At 32.8% G+C, this 20,275-nt stretch overlaps 1 protein-coding gene across 1 annotated transcript in view; it reads right to left on the reverse strand.

The window, feature by feature from the left end:
- LOC115883124 (exportin-4-like) overlaps positions 1-11,162 on the reverse strand; it is a 28,350-nt gene extending 17,188 nt beyond the window's left edge. Inside the window, exons 1-3 of the mRNA XM_030901434.1 lie at positions 11,016-11,162; positions 6,494-6,550; positions 502-708 (exon numbers count right to left, since the gene is read on the reverse strand). Coding sequence (XP_030757294.1) covers positions 502-708; positions 6,494-6,550; positions 11,016-11,162 — 411 coding nt within the window. The remainder of the gene's footprint in view (positions 1-501; positions 709-6,493; positions 6,551-11,015) is intronic.
- Positions 11,163-20,275: the final 9,113 nt, after the last annotated feature.

Genomic DNA, 20,275 nt, shown 5'->3' on the forward strand with positions numbered 1-20,275 from the left:
AAGTTTTCAGTGGCCCACCCTGTATACAACATAATTATTCTTTCATTTTTTTATTAGTCTCGAAATATATAGGTAAGTATATGAATAAGAGAATCTGTTTTTCTTTGTAAATTTAATTGTCTATATACTTACGAATTTTTAAGTTTGCATAAATCAATAAAATAAAATAAAATCCTATGATGTACTCTATGGTACTATTATCTATCTTATTTATCAAAGTACTTAAAAATTAGCATCTGAGGAGATAAAAAAAACTTATACTTGTACATTATGTCAATTATTATGTCATTACGTTGAACGCTGCTATTTTTGGTTTAGTTTTGTCCTAAATATTCTTGAGCTATGTTTTTAACCCAGAGTTAACATATATTTACGAACTGGGTTAGGGTATTATGTAAATTTAGGGGGGGGGGGGCAAATAGATGCAACTAAAAACTTGTCGCCGACCCAGTCCCACAGGTCACGAGCCGCCACTGCTTTTAACAACAAAATAAAACTTACTTCATTGAAATAGTTGTCAAGAGGTATTAATAAATAAGTACGATACCATCTTTTCATAAACCACATTAGAGATGAGCTCACTTCAGGGCTCCAAAGATGACCCAATTTCATTGATACGGCAAGATCTTCTATTGCACACAGTCTCAAAACATTGAATGCAACTCTGATTGTATGATCTAGATACTCTGCTCTGTCTGGTAGACCAGGCTAAAATCAGATAAAAAATAAGCAGAGTTTTTTCATACTTTACTGAAATTAACACTACAGTATGTCCCGGATTGTCTTTACAAGAGGAAAACTTTTTTATTATTGGCATTTTGAGAAAAATGCATTCTTCATAAAAAATGTTGCTTGTTCTAAAATAAACTCACCGGCAAACAAAAACCGGCCACTAAAAACTAGTCCCAATTTCAAAGTCGGATTTCTCGCGAACCACTCATTAGATTTTGATGATTTTTTTTAATTATAAATTAATTCCTTCTAAACAGATGCTACGTCAGAAATTTTTATTCCGAATTTATTTTGAGCATATACAGGGCACAAAAATAAGACGAAGTTTTTTGCTCGAACTTTGTAACACCCTGTAGGGTGAAGCAGCTGTAATAGCTATTGCTAAATCAAATCACATTGTACCCTTATCTTTTGTGAGCATTTTATTTTTTTTAATCACGACATTATCTCTGTTTGTATTGGAGATACGCTGCTTTAAAACGAACGTCTCGGAAAAATGCTTTGCAGGCAAAAAGTTTTATGTTCAAGGCGATTTCGCAGTATTGCTGTTTCGCATATGTAGGCGAAAACGGATTTATGAGTATTTGCAATATGACAACAACGGTTGTCAAATTAAAAGATGATATCTGTGACGGATGTTGCTCGTATTGTGGCTTTAATTGAGGACGGTCGAAGTCAACGTTATGTGTCCGATACCCTCGAACAACAGTCCAGGATGCCTGGAATCGGTATATGGAACCGAGAAATTTCACCAGGCGAGTGGGTTCCGAAAGAAAACGGAAGACAAACGCAATTGACGACCACTTTATTATCCTGAATACTTCACGAAATCGTAGAATTACAGCATTCCAGAATCAACATCTGCTACAAGCCGTGCCTAGAACCTTGCTGCCGTCAGTAGAGAGTTAAATGAAGACTTAAAAACGTTGGTTCGCAAGTGAGGCCTGCCAGGACCTCAGCTACTCGCATTATCGCCGAGCATCAAGTTCTTCAGCCTGCAACCGTCGGTCATATTCTGGCCCATTTTATTCATCAACAGAGATAAATTTATCAAAAACAAAATGTTCAAAAGATGAGAATGTGAACTGATTTAGCGATAGCTACTATAGCTGCTGCACCCCACAGGGTGTCACAAAGTTCGAGCAAATCCAACTCTGAAATTAATTGGGACTAGTTTTTAGTGAACGGTTTTTTTGCTGGTGAGTGTAGTTAATCCTGTTTATACCATTCAAATTTCAGTTTTGAAAGAAAATTGAAGTCCTGAAGCAAATCAAAAGGCGTTTTATTTGTACTATATCAATTTATTTCATTCTGGATACATGGCTGTTGTTAATTTTATCAACGCCTATTTCGCCACAGCATCACATTTTCCTTGATAACTATTATTACTATTTATGTAGCATTGAACTAAATAATTAATTGTGAGAACTTGTGGGAAAAATGGGAAACACCAGAAATTCACCCTTATCATTGAGTGTGCCGAGACGACGACCATTCGTGCCATGAACCCTGGTACGTCTGATGTCGAGGATGAGAGCTATCGCGGAGCTGTCCTGAGGTTAGCCTTCTAAAGTCTGGCGACTAAAAGTAATGAGCGAACCAATATGGAACAGTTCCCATAAGGTCGCGGTGATTAACTCCCCTCCCAAAAAATTCTAAAAAAAAAAAAAAAAAGAATTAAATTTAATTAATAACTGGAAGAATGAAAACGAATTTTTTCATATTACGAAACGCGTTTAATTTTTTAGGATTTTTTAATGCATATATGTGAACAGTAAATTGAAACGTTTACTGTCACAAAATAAATTATAAAAATACACTTAGCCACTCTGAACGAATATAAATATTCCTAGGAAATCTAACCAGAAAGTATGTACAAAGTTAAAACCAAGATTCAATACTAATGTCATAAAAGGATAATCTGAGGAACTTTATGGCATGAACTTCCACACACCAAACGCATTCTATTCATTTTTATTGTGAGACACAAAAAGTCCAATTAAAAATAGATGAACTGCACAAACTTAAAATTAACTTTCATCGGGCGACTCTATATCTTTTATTGTATGGTGCTGACCGATAAATGAAAACGCAAAAAGCGCCACAATGGAAATAAGATTAAGGCCATAGATAAACAAGTTGAATGGCGCCCTATGGCGAATATCAATGCAAACACTATTTGGCGCTATTCTTGCAACGGTCGCGACCCAAACTTTTGAAAATTTTCAGAGTGGTTCGGCTTTTTCTGAAATTATATCGCCAAAAATGTTTATCCAAATTTATTATTATTTCCTTTTTAATTTTGCAACAAAATACAAAGGTACACAAGAAACTCATTTGATATATAATGGTGTAAGTATCGTGTATGAAATACCTATGGAACATTGGAACCGACGTTATGCCACGATCCACGATTATTTTTGCAAGCCCAGCAGTTCACAGCACAGTTTTTTCTTAAGTTTTTAATGCCATTTTTTCACAATTCTCATGGGTTTGAGTAAATAAACCTTTAAACTCACAAAATAGCAATAAATACTTTGAAAATGAACGCTGAACACTTTTCGGAATTTTCTCAATGAGAGCGGTTTAGATTTTGAAAGATTTTTGGAATTTTTGAAGACTGAATTTGATTGCCATAAAACATTTGTTTCGCTGCGCTGCCCAAACCAAAAGCACCTATAGTGGTAACGCCAGATCGGGTGCGCTGCTGGTCGCGTGACCCAAAACCTGACTTAGACCAACTAAATTTATTTCAATATATGATTATGAATACATTAATGAAAACTGGCTAACAATGTACAATTTGTGCTTTCTAACCGTATAAAATTATTTTGGAATACATTAATTTATCAAAAGTGGATTTATGGTGTACATATTTTGGTCAGGAAATCTACTAACATCTAGTGAAACTTTTGTTAACAAAATTCTGAAAATTTTAAAATTTTTAATGCTAATCATATGGCTTTTATGCATGGAAAAACCACAATGGACGGCGGCTATATCTCAGAAACTACTTATCATATCTTTGGGAAAAAAATTCTAATAATAAGTAATAACAATAGACTAAGAGAAACCGCTGCTGTTAATTATTTTCAAGTTCGAGAAATGCCTAGGGGGCGTTTCTCTAATAGCCAATAAGAAACAGGGTTTTTCTCAAAAATATGCAGGTGAACAGGTATATTAAATATTACTATTGTAATCATCGAGAAATTGGTATTTTTTTAAAAAAAAAAAAAAAAAAAAAAAATAAAATAAAAGGTAGAAGGTTAAACCCCAAGGCTTTACAAAATTAAAGTTAACTCCAGGCCTAGTTTATGAACTAAACAAACTAGGGCTTGTTTGAAAGAGATTTTCTTCCTGAAGACTCAGCATACTTTGCTTCACAATTTTTTCGTGAAATAGGGTTGTTTGATATTGCGCTGCGTAAAAATGAAATAGGAGGCTACATTTCTCTTTACACACTATAGAGCACAGAATTTCCAAAATATCAGAGCAAACCGCAACTTATCTTATCTCCAACCGGAGATATTAAGAGAACAAATCATGTTAGGCCGCTTAGGATGGCATAGTCCCAAAAATCAGTAGTAGTAGGTTAGGTAGCAGTAGGCTGGGTTAGGTAAATTGGTTACGTCAAAATATCAAAACATATATTTTAATTTCATTTTAATACCGTTTAATTCTTATCTATCCATGCCTTTGATCTAACTCACACCAAAACCCGCATATTGTAGAATCCCACGAATCGAGCTGGCTATGGAAATATGCCGCTCCAGCGTCTCTATCTATTATCTGACAAACGGATCTTAAACAGCAAGAGGAATCTGGCAAAAAAGTTTGACGTTGTTAATGAAAAACAAAGCGTCTAAATATTACCTATAAGCTGAATATGATTAGTCAACATACATCATTATATATATGCTAATATCTTGACGTTGTTCTAATACATTGAATCAACCTAATTCCTCCCATTTTCTCCCTATTATAAAAGGTAAAAGTATTTAAAATAACGTCCGCTTAGGGCAAGCTGGCAACGCTGACAAAATTCATCATGGCATCCTGGATTCAACCAATCTGATTGGTCGAGATTCTCGCACGTCTTGCCGCCATTACCCTCAACTCTATGCCCCTCTCTAGGAATAGTAGAAACAGCCACTACTAATGCAAAACCAGTAAAATTATAATAAAATTTGGTGCCAAGAACTGATTTCGCTTATTGTAATTAGCATGTTTTAACAAATGATACTACATTGACAATGACTAAAATGTAGGCACATTGAAAGAAATTAATATTATAAACTTTACTGAAAATATTATGTGTACCCTATTATATTTTTACAAACACCTAATGCCTCTGGATATTTCATGGAAACTAAAACTTATCGCATTCTCACAAAATTGAACCCCCTTTACTGTTGCCCTGTTGTCTCAGATCCGTTTTATCAAACTGTATCGTATGGGGCGGTGAATCCACACATTCATAGCAAAATAAGCGGCACCACTGCACCAACTGCATCAACTACACACCAACTGCATTCATGATGGATCCCCTAACAAAATTGGCAACTCATTTCTTAGAAATTATGGATAGTTCATTCCATTCAGATAATTAAAAAGTCCAATCATTCGCCATCCTAGGATTCATGCGTGGGTAAACATTTACCGACCAATGGTCTTACATCAAGGGAGAATTGGAGCAGTGGTGCATTTTGTTAAGATTCGCACCTTCATTCGGTGCTATATGAAAAATGACCCAAACGACATAAACTTTATAATATAATAATAACAACAACATGGTAAAACACGAAAACAAGGGAAATCAAGGACGAACATAATAGCTAAATGACGTTAAATGAAATAAACCCCTAGTTCGGCCATACGAAATTCGGCGGTTTTTTCTGTTAAAACAACGAGGCAACAAATTCCCCGGTAAGGCTGCAGCCTAACATGATTTGTTCTCTTAAAATCAGCGGTTAGAGAGAAGATAGAAACTTGCGTTTTGCGCTGATATTTTGGAAATTTTGTGCTCTATTTAACTGTGCAAAGAGAAATATAGTCTTCCTATTTAATTTTTTTACGCAAAAGCGCAATATCTGTTATGATGTCAAACAGCGCCCTCACGAAAAAAATTGTGGAAACAAAATTCATACTGATCACTACAGAAAAGCTCTTTTAATGAGCCCTAGTTTGTTTTAAATCGCGCAACCCAAACCAGAGTTATCCTTATTTTAATAAAAGCAAGTTTAACTCCCCCACCACTTATTTTTTGAGATATACCACCTACATAAAAAATTACAAATTCATCGATGATTATAATAATAATATTGAAAATATTTTTTTCAGAAAATAAAAAAGCAGAGAAAGGAAGTTTGTATTGAAGTGGCATTTTCTGAACCGAAAGTAATTTGTTACTTTGTCGATTTACCCGGTTAGACATTGATGGAAGTAGTTCTTGTGACACAGCCGGCGTCCATTCTGAGTTAATACCCGGTACATTTAATCTAGGCATCCAATTCATCTGTTTCCAGTTTTAATCATCAGCAGATAATTAAAAAAATAAAATGATTTTATTTATTAATACTGATTGGTTAACCGTTTCTAAACAATCGAAGTCTTTAAATCAAAACCAATTAATATTGTATAAACCATCGTCAATAACGATGCAGTCGAAAATCAAGCTTAAGTAATATTTTTCAAATGTTTGACATTTAAGCATGAATTAGACAATAATGACATACTAATCATTTAAACATTTTTATAATACCCTGGCATCCACGTAAACTAATGCGTCAACACTGTCATCTTTATCAACCTTGCCGTTCTGTCAATGAGAACATCCGCTGAAGATTCGCACACGTGCTCTATCAAGAACATGGACCCGATATTAAACAGCCCAGTATACTTCAGATGCTGTCCATGTTAGCGTTTATGAACATCGCATGACTAGTAAATGAGACAACAACGACGCTATCCGTGCCTCCAGAATCCTACAGAAAATTTTCGAATACATTTTCTCGAATATTATTTTCAACTAATTGATCTCGAACAAAAAGATCAAGAAGGAGCATATCAATAAATCTTAGATCGTCAGCGACGGGTTCCTTTAGAATGGCTGACTTAAATTCCGGTTAATCGGTGCCGTTCTAATTTTAATCACAACGTGTAAAAATGATGTAGGTAGAGACCTCAATAATTTGTTGTTTTATTTTAATATACCACAGGCCCCTGCATAGTGCTAGCGCAACACCAGAGTAGCAAGGTACAGCTTGCCATACTAGAGCCGTTCGTTATACAAGAAAGGTAATGTGGCTAGCACCACGCTTCAACCGCCTATTATTAATTGATCAGAATCCCAAGTACTCATTTGAGGCTGAGTCGACCTAGGTACCCAAACTATTTTTATTTTAATAAAATAGTCGGTTGATGAAATGCCGGGTGTGGGATTCGAACTCACTACCTTGAGATTGAAGATTTAGAGTTCAAATTTTAAAAAATATAAATTTCCACTGTTTTTTACGTTATCAATAAATGTTGGTAGTTATTAAAATTGTTATAAAAATATACAATTTTTTTTTTTTTTTTTTTTTTTTTAAACAGTTTTTAAACAGTTTTTTTCATTTTAGAACTATATTGATAATATTAGTATTCGCACCCTTTGAAAATCTGAAGATCTTGGGCAATGAATCTAAATGGGTATTCCTATACGGAGAATGAAATTGAATCATAAGAAAAACATTTTCAATGAAACTAAAGATAGGCAAAAACGGTATGGCAGCAATTTGATAGACAATTAAATTATGCATCTGATTCTCATAAAATACAGGGTGTTCCATTTGAAATTAAAAAGTTATTAAGCCGTTATATAGTTGTAATTATTTAAAATAAATTTTTAGACACTCTGTATAAGGTAGTAAAGTTTTTATTATTGCAACACAATAACTGATCAATAAATAAACCTCTCAATAACAGTCATTTAGTATTAAAAACCTGACACTTTCTGAGAAACAGTTTAAAATTATACTGCAATTTCACAAAAAATTGAAAAATATTTCAAAAACGGTATGTAATAAACCTTAAATCAAATTTACCTTTATTTTAATCGTAGAAACTAAAAATGTAATAAAAAAAAAAAAAAAAAAAAAAAACAACTTGACATTATACTGCACCTCAAAAATATTTTAAACCAGAAATTTAATAGTCCTCCAACGAACCCAAACTTACACTGATGCACCGTGTGTCGATCGCAATAAAACAATATTGAAATCGGGGTTTGTCATAATATTTAAGTATTTTAGCTTCTTTCGCCAGCACTTAATTGAGAAAAACCTGGTGTAACAGAGGCTCGTTGCCTGGTAAAAATATGAAAAGAATCAAACCCAGTGTCTCCGGTCTAGATATTGTTGTTCTCTTGAAACTTCTAATGCACGTTCAGCCTGGGACACCCTGTATATATACCAAGAGAGAATAGTCAGAATAGCTAATCTAATCAGCAGATTAAAGGTTTTATGAACATCTAAATCATAATTTGAAAATTGGGAAATTGTTATTGTTTGAAACCTAGCAAAACTTGACAAACTATACCTAGTTAGAACTTATCTGAATTTTTTTTTAAAAAAAAAAAAAAAAAAAAAAAAAAAAAAAAAAAAAAATCAAAATATTTTACTTTTTGTTTTTTGGTTAGAATTTATCAACAATTTTCAATAATTAATTATATAATGAATTTTCTGTTTTAATAATTTTGAACTTTTTTTTTTTTTTTTTTTTTAATATTTTTTAAAACTTCAATTATAGAAACTTTTTATAATAATTTATTTTTTTTTTTTTTTATTTATAATATTTATAAATCGTCAAATTCAACATGTCAGATATTATTTCGAGAATTCTTAAAACCCCTAGCTTTGAGCATGCGCGATTCAGTTTTGAATTAGCATTAGTCCTAAGAATATGCACATTATCCCAAACCTATGTAACTCAAATTGACGTATCTAAACTCTTTGACATCTAATCTAATCTTTGACAAGTGTAGATAAAGGCAAAATGCAAGAAAAAGATATAATTATATTTCCATGTATCAAAATGATTATTATTCACATATGTATAGTATAATATACAAATTTGTATAATATAATTGTAATCGCAAAACATTTTCTGATGCACGTCATCAACTCATCTTAACCCGGATTTAACAACTGGCGAAAATGTTTAAATTTGTTATATAATTTAAGACATAGAAAGCAAAGTTCTTCATTTTACTTTATAGGGCAAATGATTGTAACAGATATTTTATTTAGATTAAGCTGCAAAATTAGTTTAAACCGAATTTTATTATCGCTATGTTGGTCACAATGCGCCGTTTTCAGCAAGGTTTATTATTTGACAATTATCCTAATGTCATTATTTTGTATAATATCGTGTTGTGAATCTTTATGAGTAATTCTCGTTTTTTTGCCTACTTTAAGCAACAAACAGTTCTTTTTAAGAATTAAATTTTCTGAGCTTTGTATTTGCATTTCTTGAAATTGTGTGTTGAAAATATGCCGAAGATTTAAACAGTCGAAGCAAAGCGCTTGTAGCTCCCCTGATAAAATATTTTGAACGAGAATGTGATAATAAAGGTCCTTTATACCTTTATTACCTTTGACCAGTCAGAGAAGTAAGTTTGATTGATAAGCATATTACACCACTCAAAGTTATTTTGCTAGTTATTATTAAATTCTTGTGATTATTAGTTTGTGCATTAATAGCACCCTCTTACTTGTTATTAACACTTGTGGCGTTGTAAGATGTACATAATCACCCATATTAACGCTTCATAATGGACTAGTTTTGCCAATATGTAATATGCAGAAAGAAAAAATAAGCAAAAAAATCAGTAAAATATGCAGAATATATGTACTATGTAAAATATGTATAATAACCTAACCAAAAACAAATAAATCAATTAATTACTAAAATCTTAGATATTAAATTAAAAAATAAAACGTAAAAAAATCTTTTAAAAAATGATATAATAAATACATTTGTTTGTCACCTGAAATTATGATCTCATCATAAATCCATCAAAATCTGGCAGCGCTGTCGCCATCGTTTGTCACCCAAAGTTGATCACAAAATGGAAATTATTTGCGATTACCATTTAATAGTCACTTACTAGCTAAAATTTGTCATTATTTCCCTGATTTGATTGAGATATACCGTACGCTACACAACCATAATTTACAATTTTTTGATAAACTGCAATAGTGTCATTGTTAATTTAAATCTTGCCATAATTTTCTGTAGATTGAACCATTTTAAAACCAACTATCGGTAGAATTAAATTAATAACATGAAAATAAGCCCAGTAAAGACTGACAAATCCACAAAATTTCAAATCAAAAAATGGACTGTCAAACAGAACTGTCAAGAATCCCCAATCTCTAAAGCCCTCTCTCCGTCTACTGTGCATGAATACATGGATAGTATTTATATATCCTCCTTGAATCTTTATCCAATCAACTTTATTGTTTCTATAATTACCAAAACTGGTAGCGAACATCAAGAACGCATCGACCAAATAGACCAACAATTTGAAGTTGTTCTTTATACTTTATCCTGTCATGACTCCTAATTCTGATATTTATTTCACCTAAAAATAGCTCGTAGTAAACAGTAGATTATAGTTTGGTCCAACTATCAATAACCAACATGTAATATACCGTACGTAACTTTATTGCGTATGAATGGTCTTGTCATCATGATACATTAAGAAAACGTTGTATGATATTGCGCAGGTTGGTCACTAAGTCACAGGTGATAACCGGCAACGGCTGGGTCGTCAAGTTTCGCGCGCCAATTTCAAATTGTCAAACAGCTGACACATAATAAATGTGTCATAACTTTTCAAATGTCAAGTTATATGATTTGACATAACTTTTGGGGTTATGTCCCAATTCTTCCCTATTTTAGGCTGGTCTTTTCGGCTATAATCGGAAACAATATGGATAGAAGAAGCGGCATATGACCGGCAGAGTGGCGCGTAAACCGAACGAAATTGAAAATTGCCTTTGTACCATGGTCTGTTATTATAATTTCAAAGTAATTTATTTATTTTGCCAAAAGAAAATGCGGGGACAAGCCAGCTATTTAGGAGGAATAAGTGATGGTAGTCCGTTTGTCAGTAAAATATTTATCTGGTGATGTGCATTGGTGAAATTTGCGTGTGTCGAGTTAATTAATATACTAATATAACTTTTATATAAAATTGCTAAAAATAAAAAAATCTGAAAGGTTTAACTGTTACTTACCACCAGTATCAGGTATTCTGATACCATCAGGTTGGGCCAAATGGCATTGTACATTAGTTTATTAAATATTCTCATTCCACATGAAGTTATACTTTCATCTGTTATTTGATGAAAGTCATGGTAAATTGAGTTCCATGCTTCAAGCATGTTCTCGAGAGATTCAGAAAAAAATCTATCTGCATCTGGATCCCAAAAATTCATTGAAACATAAAATCATAAAATCATAGCTATACAGGACGAAAATGAATAAGTGCAAAGAAGTTTAGGAGATAATTACTTTTGCTAGTTAGCGGAGCTTATCCAAGAGTCGTCCGCCGATATTATCCCTACTTATTTGTTTCAAAAAATTGAATACATACAGGATGATTCCTTTCGGGGAATGATAGAGGACGTCGAAATATTAATTGAAGCAGCTCACCCTCAAATATTCAAATATAAAAATACAAAAAAAAAAAAAAAAAAAATAATTTCTCAAATTTTAAACCAAAAAAAAAAAAAAAAAAAAACTATTTTAAAGATTTTTTTTTTCAAAATCATATTTTTCATGGCAAAAAACTCATTAAAATGAATTTACAAGAGTCTGTGGCACTCAAGACTACTTTTAACCTAGCAAGTTAATAAGTTCACCAAGACCAAAGAAGTATTTTATACTGTTTTGAATTAGAGGACCCACACGGAATTCGTGTGTAACAAGAGTTAGCCAACCACAATATTTGACATGGTTAGTTTCAGTTAGAATAATACGACATTAGAGTTTTTTCTTGTTCACCCTGTTTAAATGAATAGTTATAAAGAATTACCAAATGGTGAAAAATTACAAGAAAAAACACGTTTATTTCTTCAGATTCACTTCCTGAAATGTTGGCACTTATTCACTTACAATCTGTACAGGGTGGCGCCTCTCATACGCCGCGGAAGCTCCAAGAAGAACGGTAGTTTATATCGAAATGAAATTTTGGCAGCATATGTAGATTGATTGAAAGCATTTTATAAAAATATGTAGTAAAAAAGCAACACCCAAAAAAAGTAACACATCAAAGTTGTGTTTTTTCTAATGGAACACCCTATATATTAATCGATTTTCGGATTCTAGGAAAAATGGAGGTGAGTTTTATTAAAGAGGCATATACCTAAAATCTAAGGATTTTGACATATTTCACATTTTGTGAAAATGAGTAAATTTTAAATTTCGGTAACAGCTACCTAAATTTTACTTGACCTTGTATAGCCTGATATTTAATTACAATAACCATTGTATGTTAAACCAAATTGAAATTTGAACAGGGTGAGACAAAATTAATATGGAACATTAGTCACTTTTAAAAGAAGTTACTCCTTTATTTTAAATGGAACAACCAGTATATTATTCCGGTGTTCAATGGGGAATTTATATATCTTCAAAATATTATTAAGGCTGCCTACCCCTTAGACAAAGATTTTCCTAGATATTTTATTTTTTATGATATTGCGGCAGTAGATCTTTATTATTTGAAAAAAATTAGGAGATGGCTGTGATATACCTTTTGTTAATTTAACAAAAATTAAAGATTGTAGAGTAAAATACTCAACGGTAATAAAAAGATACACATTTAAAACATATTTTAATTATTACAGAATTAAAACTAGATATAAACCTATATAATAATTATGTGTCAAAAATTAGCTAGATGAAATCAAATGCTCAAAATGCTCACTTTCCTGTTAAATGCTTAACATCACTGTCTTTTCAAAAGAATATTTTCATTTTAAAAGGCATATGTGGAGTTCTACCTCGAAGAGTGGCCACGATAATTTCTCTCATGTTGTCGACAATAGTTGATCGAGTTTTGTAAATACTGTCTTTAATATATCCCCATAAAAAAACAGACTAGATAAAATCAGGAGTATTCTATTAATTGCATTCACCACACTGCATTCACCAACTAATAGAAATCAATCCTCTCTGATGTAGGATAAGTTTGCATTTTCGACAAATTTCTGAGAACTTTTTTTTGTTTTAACTGACAAAATGATAACAAGTTGTTAAAGTTAGACTAATTAGACAGCTATGTTCAAGTAACGTCAGACCATATCACAGCCACATAGATTTTATCAAATAATAAAGATCTACTCAGATCAAATCATGTAAATGAAAATATCTTAGGAAAAATCTTTGTTTGAGGGGGTAGACAACCTTAATAGTATTTTTGAAGAGAAATTAATTTCTCTATTGAATATCAGGAATAATATACTGGGAGTTCCATTTAAAATAAAAGAATAAAAATAGTTTTGAAGGTAACCAATATTTAATATTAATTTTGTCTCACCCTGCATAACTTTTTGGATCAGGTTTTAATAGTTATTTTAACTATATATCAGGTAAATTCCAATTTAGGTAGATTTTAGTAATTTTAAGTAATTATTATTTATTTATTTATTTTATTAATTTAGGTAAGTTTAGTAATTTAAAAATTGTTCTTTATTTCTAGAAAATGTTAAATATGTCAAAAACCTTACATTTCAGTCATATACTTCTCTTATAAAACCCACCTTCATTTTTCTCCCAGAATCCGAAAATCAATTAATATATAGGGTGTTCCATTACAAAAAACACAACTTTGATATGTAACTTTTTTTGGGGACACCCTGTAGAACTCCATATATTTTTAAAAAGTGCTCTGAATTAAACCTACATATACTCACAAAATTACATTTATTTCAATACAAACTGTCGTTCTCCTTGGAGCCTCCGCGGCGTATGAAAGGCGCCACCCTGTATAATATAAGCAATGCATAATTTTACTGTATTTAAAATACTCACTGCATCTTCGCGAACTGCTCCTTCACAGAAAAGACAAGTTAATCGTGTGACTTCATCTAGGAGAGTATCATGTATTAGTGGTTCTGGTAGTTTGTAAAAATCACCAACATAAAACATTACGATTTTTCTGACAATACTAGATATTCCAAGAGACTCCTTGTCTTTTATTGTTACACTAAAAATTGTTTCGTTTATTAGAAAATTATTTTAAATAAACCTAAACAATCAAAACAATTTCTCTTCAAAGTATTGCAATATTTATTTCATAAATCGATTTCCCGTGTTGTAGTTGTAAGATAAATTATATATACCGGGTGTTGCATCGTCGGACGGGACATAGGAAATCCCATGTAAATTTTAATAGGGTCAATTATTGGCTTCCCTAATTATTTTAGAGAATAATTCTATTTAGGTTTATTGAAGAGCACTAAAAGCCACATTCAAAAGAATAACTTTAGATATTTTTGATTAGCTCGTTTACGAGTTATCGCCGATTTCTTTTTAAATATTTCTCCTTTCTTATGGCCCTGTATTTACTTATGAGCACCAGTCAAGGTAAAAGATAACTGTCAAATGAAGTTGTTATTTCACAAATTTACCTATTTAGTGCTTTATTATTATTGAAAACTCATTCCTACATCGGAAATCTTAAAGATGTATTTATAAATACAAATTAATATGAATTAAAGTAAAATAAAGTAATCAATTACAAGGTTAATTATAGTATTATTACAATATTCAATAACTTATTAATTTAGGTACTATTAAATTGTCAGAACTTTAGGATTTAAGATGCTCAAATATTCCTCCATCGACTGCTAGACAATAACCCAGGCGATCATAAAATTCTCTTCTTACATTCGTTAGTTGGTAAACTGAAATTCTATTGCATTCGGAGAAATAGCATTTTTTAACTCGTCTAGATTTGGGTATTTTTTATCCTTGTATATCCTGTTTTTTAAATGGCCCCAGAGAAAGAAATCATTTGGCGAAATATCAGGAGACCTTGCTGGCCAATTTACTGTATCATTTAAGCCAATAACGTTTCTGTTAAAACTATTGTCTAAATATTCCCGAACAGCCAGGGTACTATGTGCCGGGTAGCCATCCATTTGGTACCAAACTTCCTGATTCTCCCTAGCGGCATCATATAAAGCAGGTAAATATGATTTTCGAGTAGTTCCAAATAGTGATGGAAATACCGGTTCCACATGAGTCGCGTTACAATAGCGACAGTTCCAGAAAAATACCGCGATTTTGTAATCGAGGTTCCAACTTCCTAAGTGTCGCGGTCCTCGCTTATGTAGTATTTCTGGCATTGGCACCTACTTTTATTTTATACTACCTACCTAGTCCCACAAACCACTGTCAAAAAAAATCTTTATTGGCGACCGGTTTCGGCAATTCCAGCCATCATCAGACCTTAAAAATAGATATAAACAATAAAACTTATATAAATGTATAAAAGCAAATAAAATTTTCATTTTATTTTATTTGCTTTTTACGTTTCATCTTTCAAACAACGCTATTTTATACCATGCTTAGTACATACCAAAATCGCTATATCAAAAGTAACGTAGCGACGGGAGCACCAACGCTAATAGTAACCGACTCAATCGCTACAGGCGAAAACGAAATGACTAGAAGCGCTCCAGCGACTGCTGGAACGAAGTAAGCCACCTCCGAGGGCGAGCGTCGATAGCCAGTTACAGCAGTTACTTCTGTTCGCGACAGGGAACTAAAACTCCTGGAGCGCGACGGCTGGAGCGAAGTAGGCTGCCGAGGTCGAGCGTCGATACCCAGTTACAGCAGCTACGCGACAGGGAACTACAACTCTAGGAGCGCGACGGCTGGAGCGTCTGGAGGGAACACGCCTCCGTCGCCATCGAGATCGCCCGACGCTACGTACAGTTCCAGTAACGGCGACCGACGAAATCGCGACGGCTAGAGTTAACACGTCGCTATGCGGTTACTACGGTTCAAACTAACTTTAAGAGCGATTATAAATAATTTATTTGCAAATTATAAATAATTTATAATGTTGTCGTCATTATGATCGACGTTCTTCAGTAACAGGTTCCCCATTCGTTGTGGAGCGCGACACGGCGTTACAAAAAAATACCGCTCCAAAATCGCGTTACTCAAATACCGACACGTCACTAGTTCCAAATAATATTCTGCATTTAAATTTCGCGTAAGAAATAATGGCCCGATAATATTGTGTCCGAATATCCCTGCCCAAACATTTACTTTCTGTGGATATTGCGTCCTTGTTTCGACAAACCTGTGTTGGTTTTCTTTGTTCCAATATCGATAATTTTGAACATCGGGTTCATTATTTAAGGTAAACATGCATTCGTCAGTGAAACATATGTTTTTTAAAAATTCCCTATCCGTGTTTGCTCTTTCCATCATATCAAAACAAAACACCTGCCGCCGTATTTCGTCCCCATCTCGTAGCTCTTGGTGCTTTTCATATTTGAAGGAATAGTATTTATGTCGTTTCAAAATTCGAAACGCTGTAGTGTGATCTATTCCTATTTCATCCTCAAGTTTCAAATTCTCTTCCACGCACAATAAAACTTTCAAGTCGGTATCATTTCTTGCATCTTCTCTTTGTTCCTGCCTTGCTTCACATCTGCAGTTATTTATTAGGGTACCTTTGGTCTCAAATCTCTGGATATTCCTTGCGATTGTAGATTTTCCAGGTATCGGTCTATTCGACAGAGCAGCAAACATGTCCGACACCTTTGATAACTATTTCCTTGATAATACCCATTTAATCATCAATACTTTTTCTTCGGTAGTGTAATTCATGGCTAATATTTTCGATGTAGGTATGAGTTTTTAATAATAATAATAAAGCACTAAATAGATAAATTTCTGAAATGACAACTTCATTTGACAGTTATCTTTTACCTTGACTGGTGCTCATAAGTAAATACAGGGCCATAAGAAAGGAGAAATATTTAAAACGAAATCGGCGATAACTAGTAAACGGGCTAATCAAAAATATCTAAAGTTATTCTTTTGAATGTGGGTTTTAGTGCTCTTCAATAAACCTAAACAGAATTATTCTCTAAAATAATTAGGGAAGCCAATAATTGACCCCATTAAAATTTACATGGGATTTCCTATGTCCCGCTCGACGATGCAACACCCGGTATAAATAAACTTGGTCTTTTTTTGGCCTTTGGTTATCATCCGTCAAGAAAAAATGTGGTTAGAAATGAAAAGTGTATTGTCTAACTCAATGATTAAAGAATACACAAGGACATGTAACGCCCATATACAGGCTGCAGCAGAATTTGTTACGTTAGACACCATCATTTTGGAGCCTACGGATCGTCAACTGCGACAATTTTAGTGATTTTTAATAATTTGTTTTTTTTTTTGTCTTTGTATAAACTTTATTACAATGGTGATGTGTTCAGCTTTCAAGTGTAAAAGCTGCAACAATAAGAAAGAGCCAGGAGAAGCGTTTCATAAGTAAATTAACAGTCAACTCCACCTTTTTAGCGTTTTCTTATGGAATTTGGTAATTATTTTTCTGATATGTACTATATGTACTTGATATGCGCTATACGTTTTGTTACCTTTTGTTAAGATTGTAATACGTTTTTTCCGTAATTAATTTGTATGATACCACCGCCTACACCATAGGCGTAGTCAAAATATTTATCAAAAATATAAATAGCCCTTCAAGCAGCTAAGTTAAGAAAAATATATGGTCACGGCACTGTTTGGAGCCGTGGTAACAATTTGGTCTCGGGTGTTATATGTCCTTGTATTCTTTAGTCATTGGTCTAACTCATCTTTCGTCGGAGTTGTATCGTATTAAGGCGGGGCTTAGGAGAAATCTTCGATCGCCTATATTAATGTTTTTGACCAACATAAATTACGTATAATAATTGCGATTATAAAATAATTTATTGAGAATAGTAGGGGAGGACAAATAACCAAAACTAAAATTTTGTATGCCTACCCGGTCCTCCGGGCCGCCACTGAGTTAGACAGAGACAGAAGACTGTCGTGCGTCGTGCATCGATTTTGATAGTGCTAGAACAGGCGATGTAGAAATGTTGGCGCTTGCAGTATACTCCAACGGTGAAAATTATCTTGTCTTCTAACGCAACGACGCAGTCAGCGTACGCCAGCGGTAGTGAATATTTTAATATACAAGACCAAAAATATTAAATTAATATTGATTATTACAACACACCTTCAAATTAAATATATTTGGATCCGATGATATATCGTGGATACAATACATGACCCAGAAGGGAAAAGATTTGTTCAAAAGTATACCAAGGCCACTGCAAAGCACGGTATGGGGATGCTTCTCGGGCTATGGCATGGGACCACTGCATGTAATAGAAGGAACAACGAATCAATTTATGTATTTGGACATCTTAAAGAAAGTGATGACTCCATTTGCTGATGATAATTTGCCTTTAAACTGGATATTTCAGCAAGATAATGATCCAAAGCATTAATCGAAAGTCTTACAAGAATGGTTTTTGTCTGAACAAATTCGGGTTATGGACTTTCCTGCTCAAAGACCAGACCTTAACCCCATTGAAAACCTGTGGGAGGAACTAGATCGCCGGGTAAAACGAAGTCACATTAGCAATAAGAAAGACTTGATAAGAATTTTGAAAGTGGCATGGAATTCCATTGAACCAGATACCATAAGAAAACTATTGGACTCAATGCCAAAGCGATGTCGTGAAGTTATAGCTAATCACGGTTACTCTACCCATTTTAAATTTTATTAAGTTAGCAACAACTAAATATTTGTAATTTTTATATTAATTTTTAGTTTCTCTATTTTTGTCTCTATAGTTTTTTATTTAACTGAATAAAATTCTTAAATTTTCCTAATCAAACTAAACGTCGGCGTCGTACAAAATAAAAACCGTTGCATGCCATCGAGCACGTGCGTTGACAGCATTGTTGCCAGATTGTAATCGGAAGAGAAATATTTTTGAAAAATTTACTATATCTAATTTAAATATCTATTAAAAATTCTAAAATAAACTTTAAATTGTTAACAGTTTTAAATAGTTTCAAGCAGAGCTGAAAAATTTTTTTTAAACAAAACATGTTTTTTATTGTTTAAAACAAAGTTTTATGGTTTTAAAGAACATTGTAAATACAAAGTTGAAGATATATTTACAACACGTTTATACTCTGTTTTAAACGATATCATGTGGAGTAATGATAAAGCCAAAGGACAAAACTTAATCCAATTTAGGAACCTTAATGGTGATCCTCCAAGTAGTAGTACAGAATTAATAGTTTATTTAGACAATATTAAGTTGAGCTGATTACTATGTTTTTTTATTCCATTTGTATTATAGTTGTTTTTTATTTTGAAAGAGTTTTTTCTCATTTTTTATTGAAATAAACACCTACACATCAAACCTATTTAATACTGTGTTTTAAACAAATATTTAAAACAAGTAATGGTGTCTTAAAAACATTGTTTTAAACATTTTGTTTAATTAATAACAGTCTGGGTTTCGGGCAATTCAAAATATTATCTATTATAAAGAGTGGTAAATAATAAAAAATTATAAAATATATAAGCAACTTTTTGAAATATTTCAAGAATTAATAAGTATTTTCCTTAGAAGATTAGTTGGTTTTGTTTCTCAAAATAAAAAAAAACTCACTTCGCTGGTCTACTTTAAAATACTTTATTATAATATAACGGGCCGTTATTGTCCCTTTCTTTCTCAAAATATTGTATCAGAGATGACACTAATTTTTGGCACCGACTATTTAACTGCTTAGGCATTTTTCAAAGAAAAAACTAACAACTACTACACAAAATATTCTGAAAACAACAGTTTTCGATCGATAGATAAAGGTTTTAAAAGATACAATATACACGAGACACATCTCTCAACTAACGTTCAGAAAATTCTGGCAAATGTCAAATAAACGTGGCACCGCTGCAACCGCTTCCTCGCCGTTGCCAACACAATATCGAGTGGGAGATTTAAAACTCACTGAAAACGTCTCATAACGGCCATATTTGTGTAGTGGTAGCACTGAACACATTTATTAGCCTAATCGATAGCCCGCAACGGTTTTTATTTTGTATGACGTATATTTAAGTATCTTTAATTTTAACATGGCATAAAATGGCCTCAGTCCCTGCGTTAACAAAGACACAATTTTAAAAAGTTTCTCTTCTTTTGTCCGATAGTGTATAGTTCAATTTAATGTAAATACGAGATTACCAGTAAGCCATAACTTCATTGTAATAAATTATAAAAATGCACCCACCACCATTATCTCTATCTAATTGTTCCCCATAAGTACTTACTTTGATACAAGTTTAAAAAAATTTACTAAATAACTATGTAAATATTTTACTCTATTCGGTACATTGCTTACAACCGCGCCACTTAAAGTGGCTAGTTGAACAAGGCATGTCATTGCATGATGA

This window comes from Sitophilus oryzae, unplaced genomic scaffold (assembly GCF_002938485.1).
Source record: "Sitophilus oryzae breed Bouriz unplaced genomic scaffold, Soryzae_2.0 scaffold_1812_pilon_pilon, whole genome shotgun sequence".
Taxonomy (NCBI): domain Eukaryota; kingdom Metazoa; phylum Arthropoda; class Insecta; order Coleoptera; family Curculionidae; genus Sitophilus; species Sitophilus oryzae.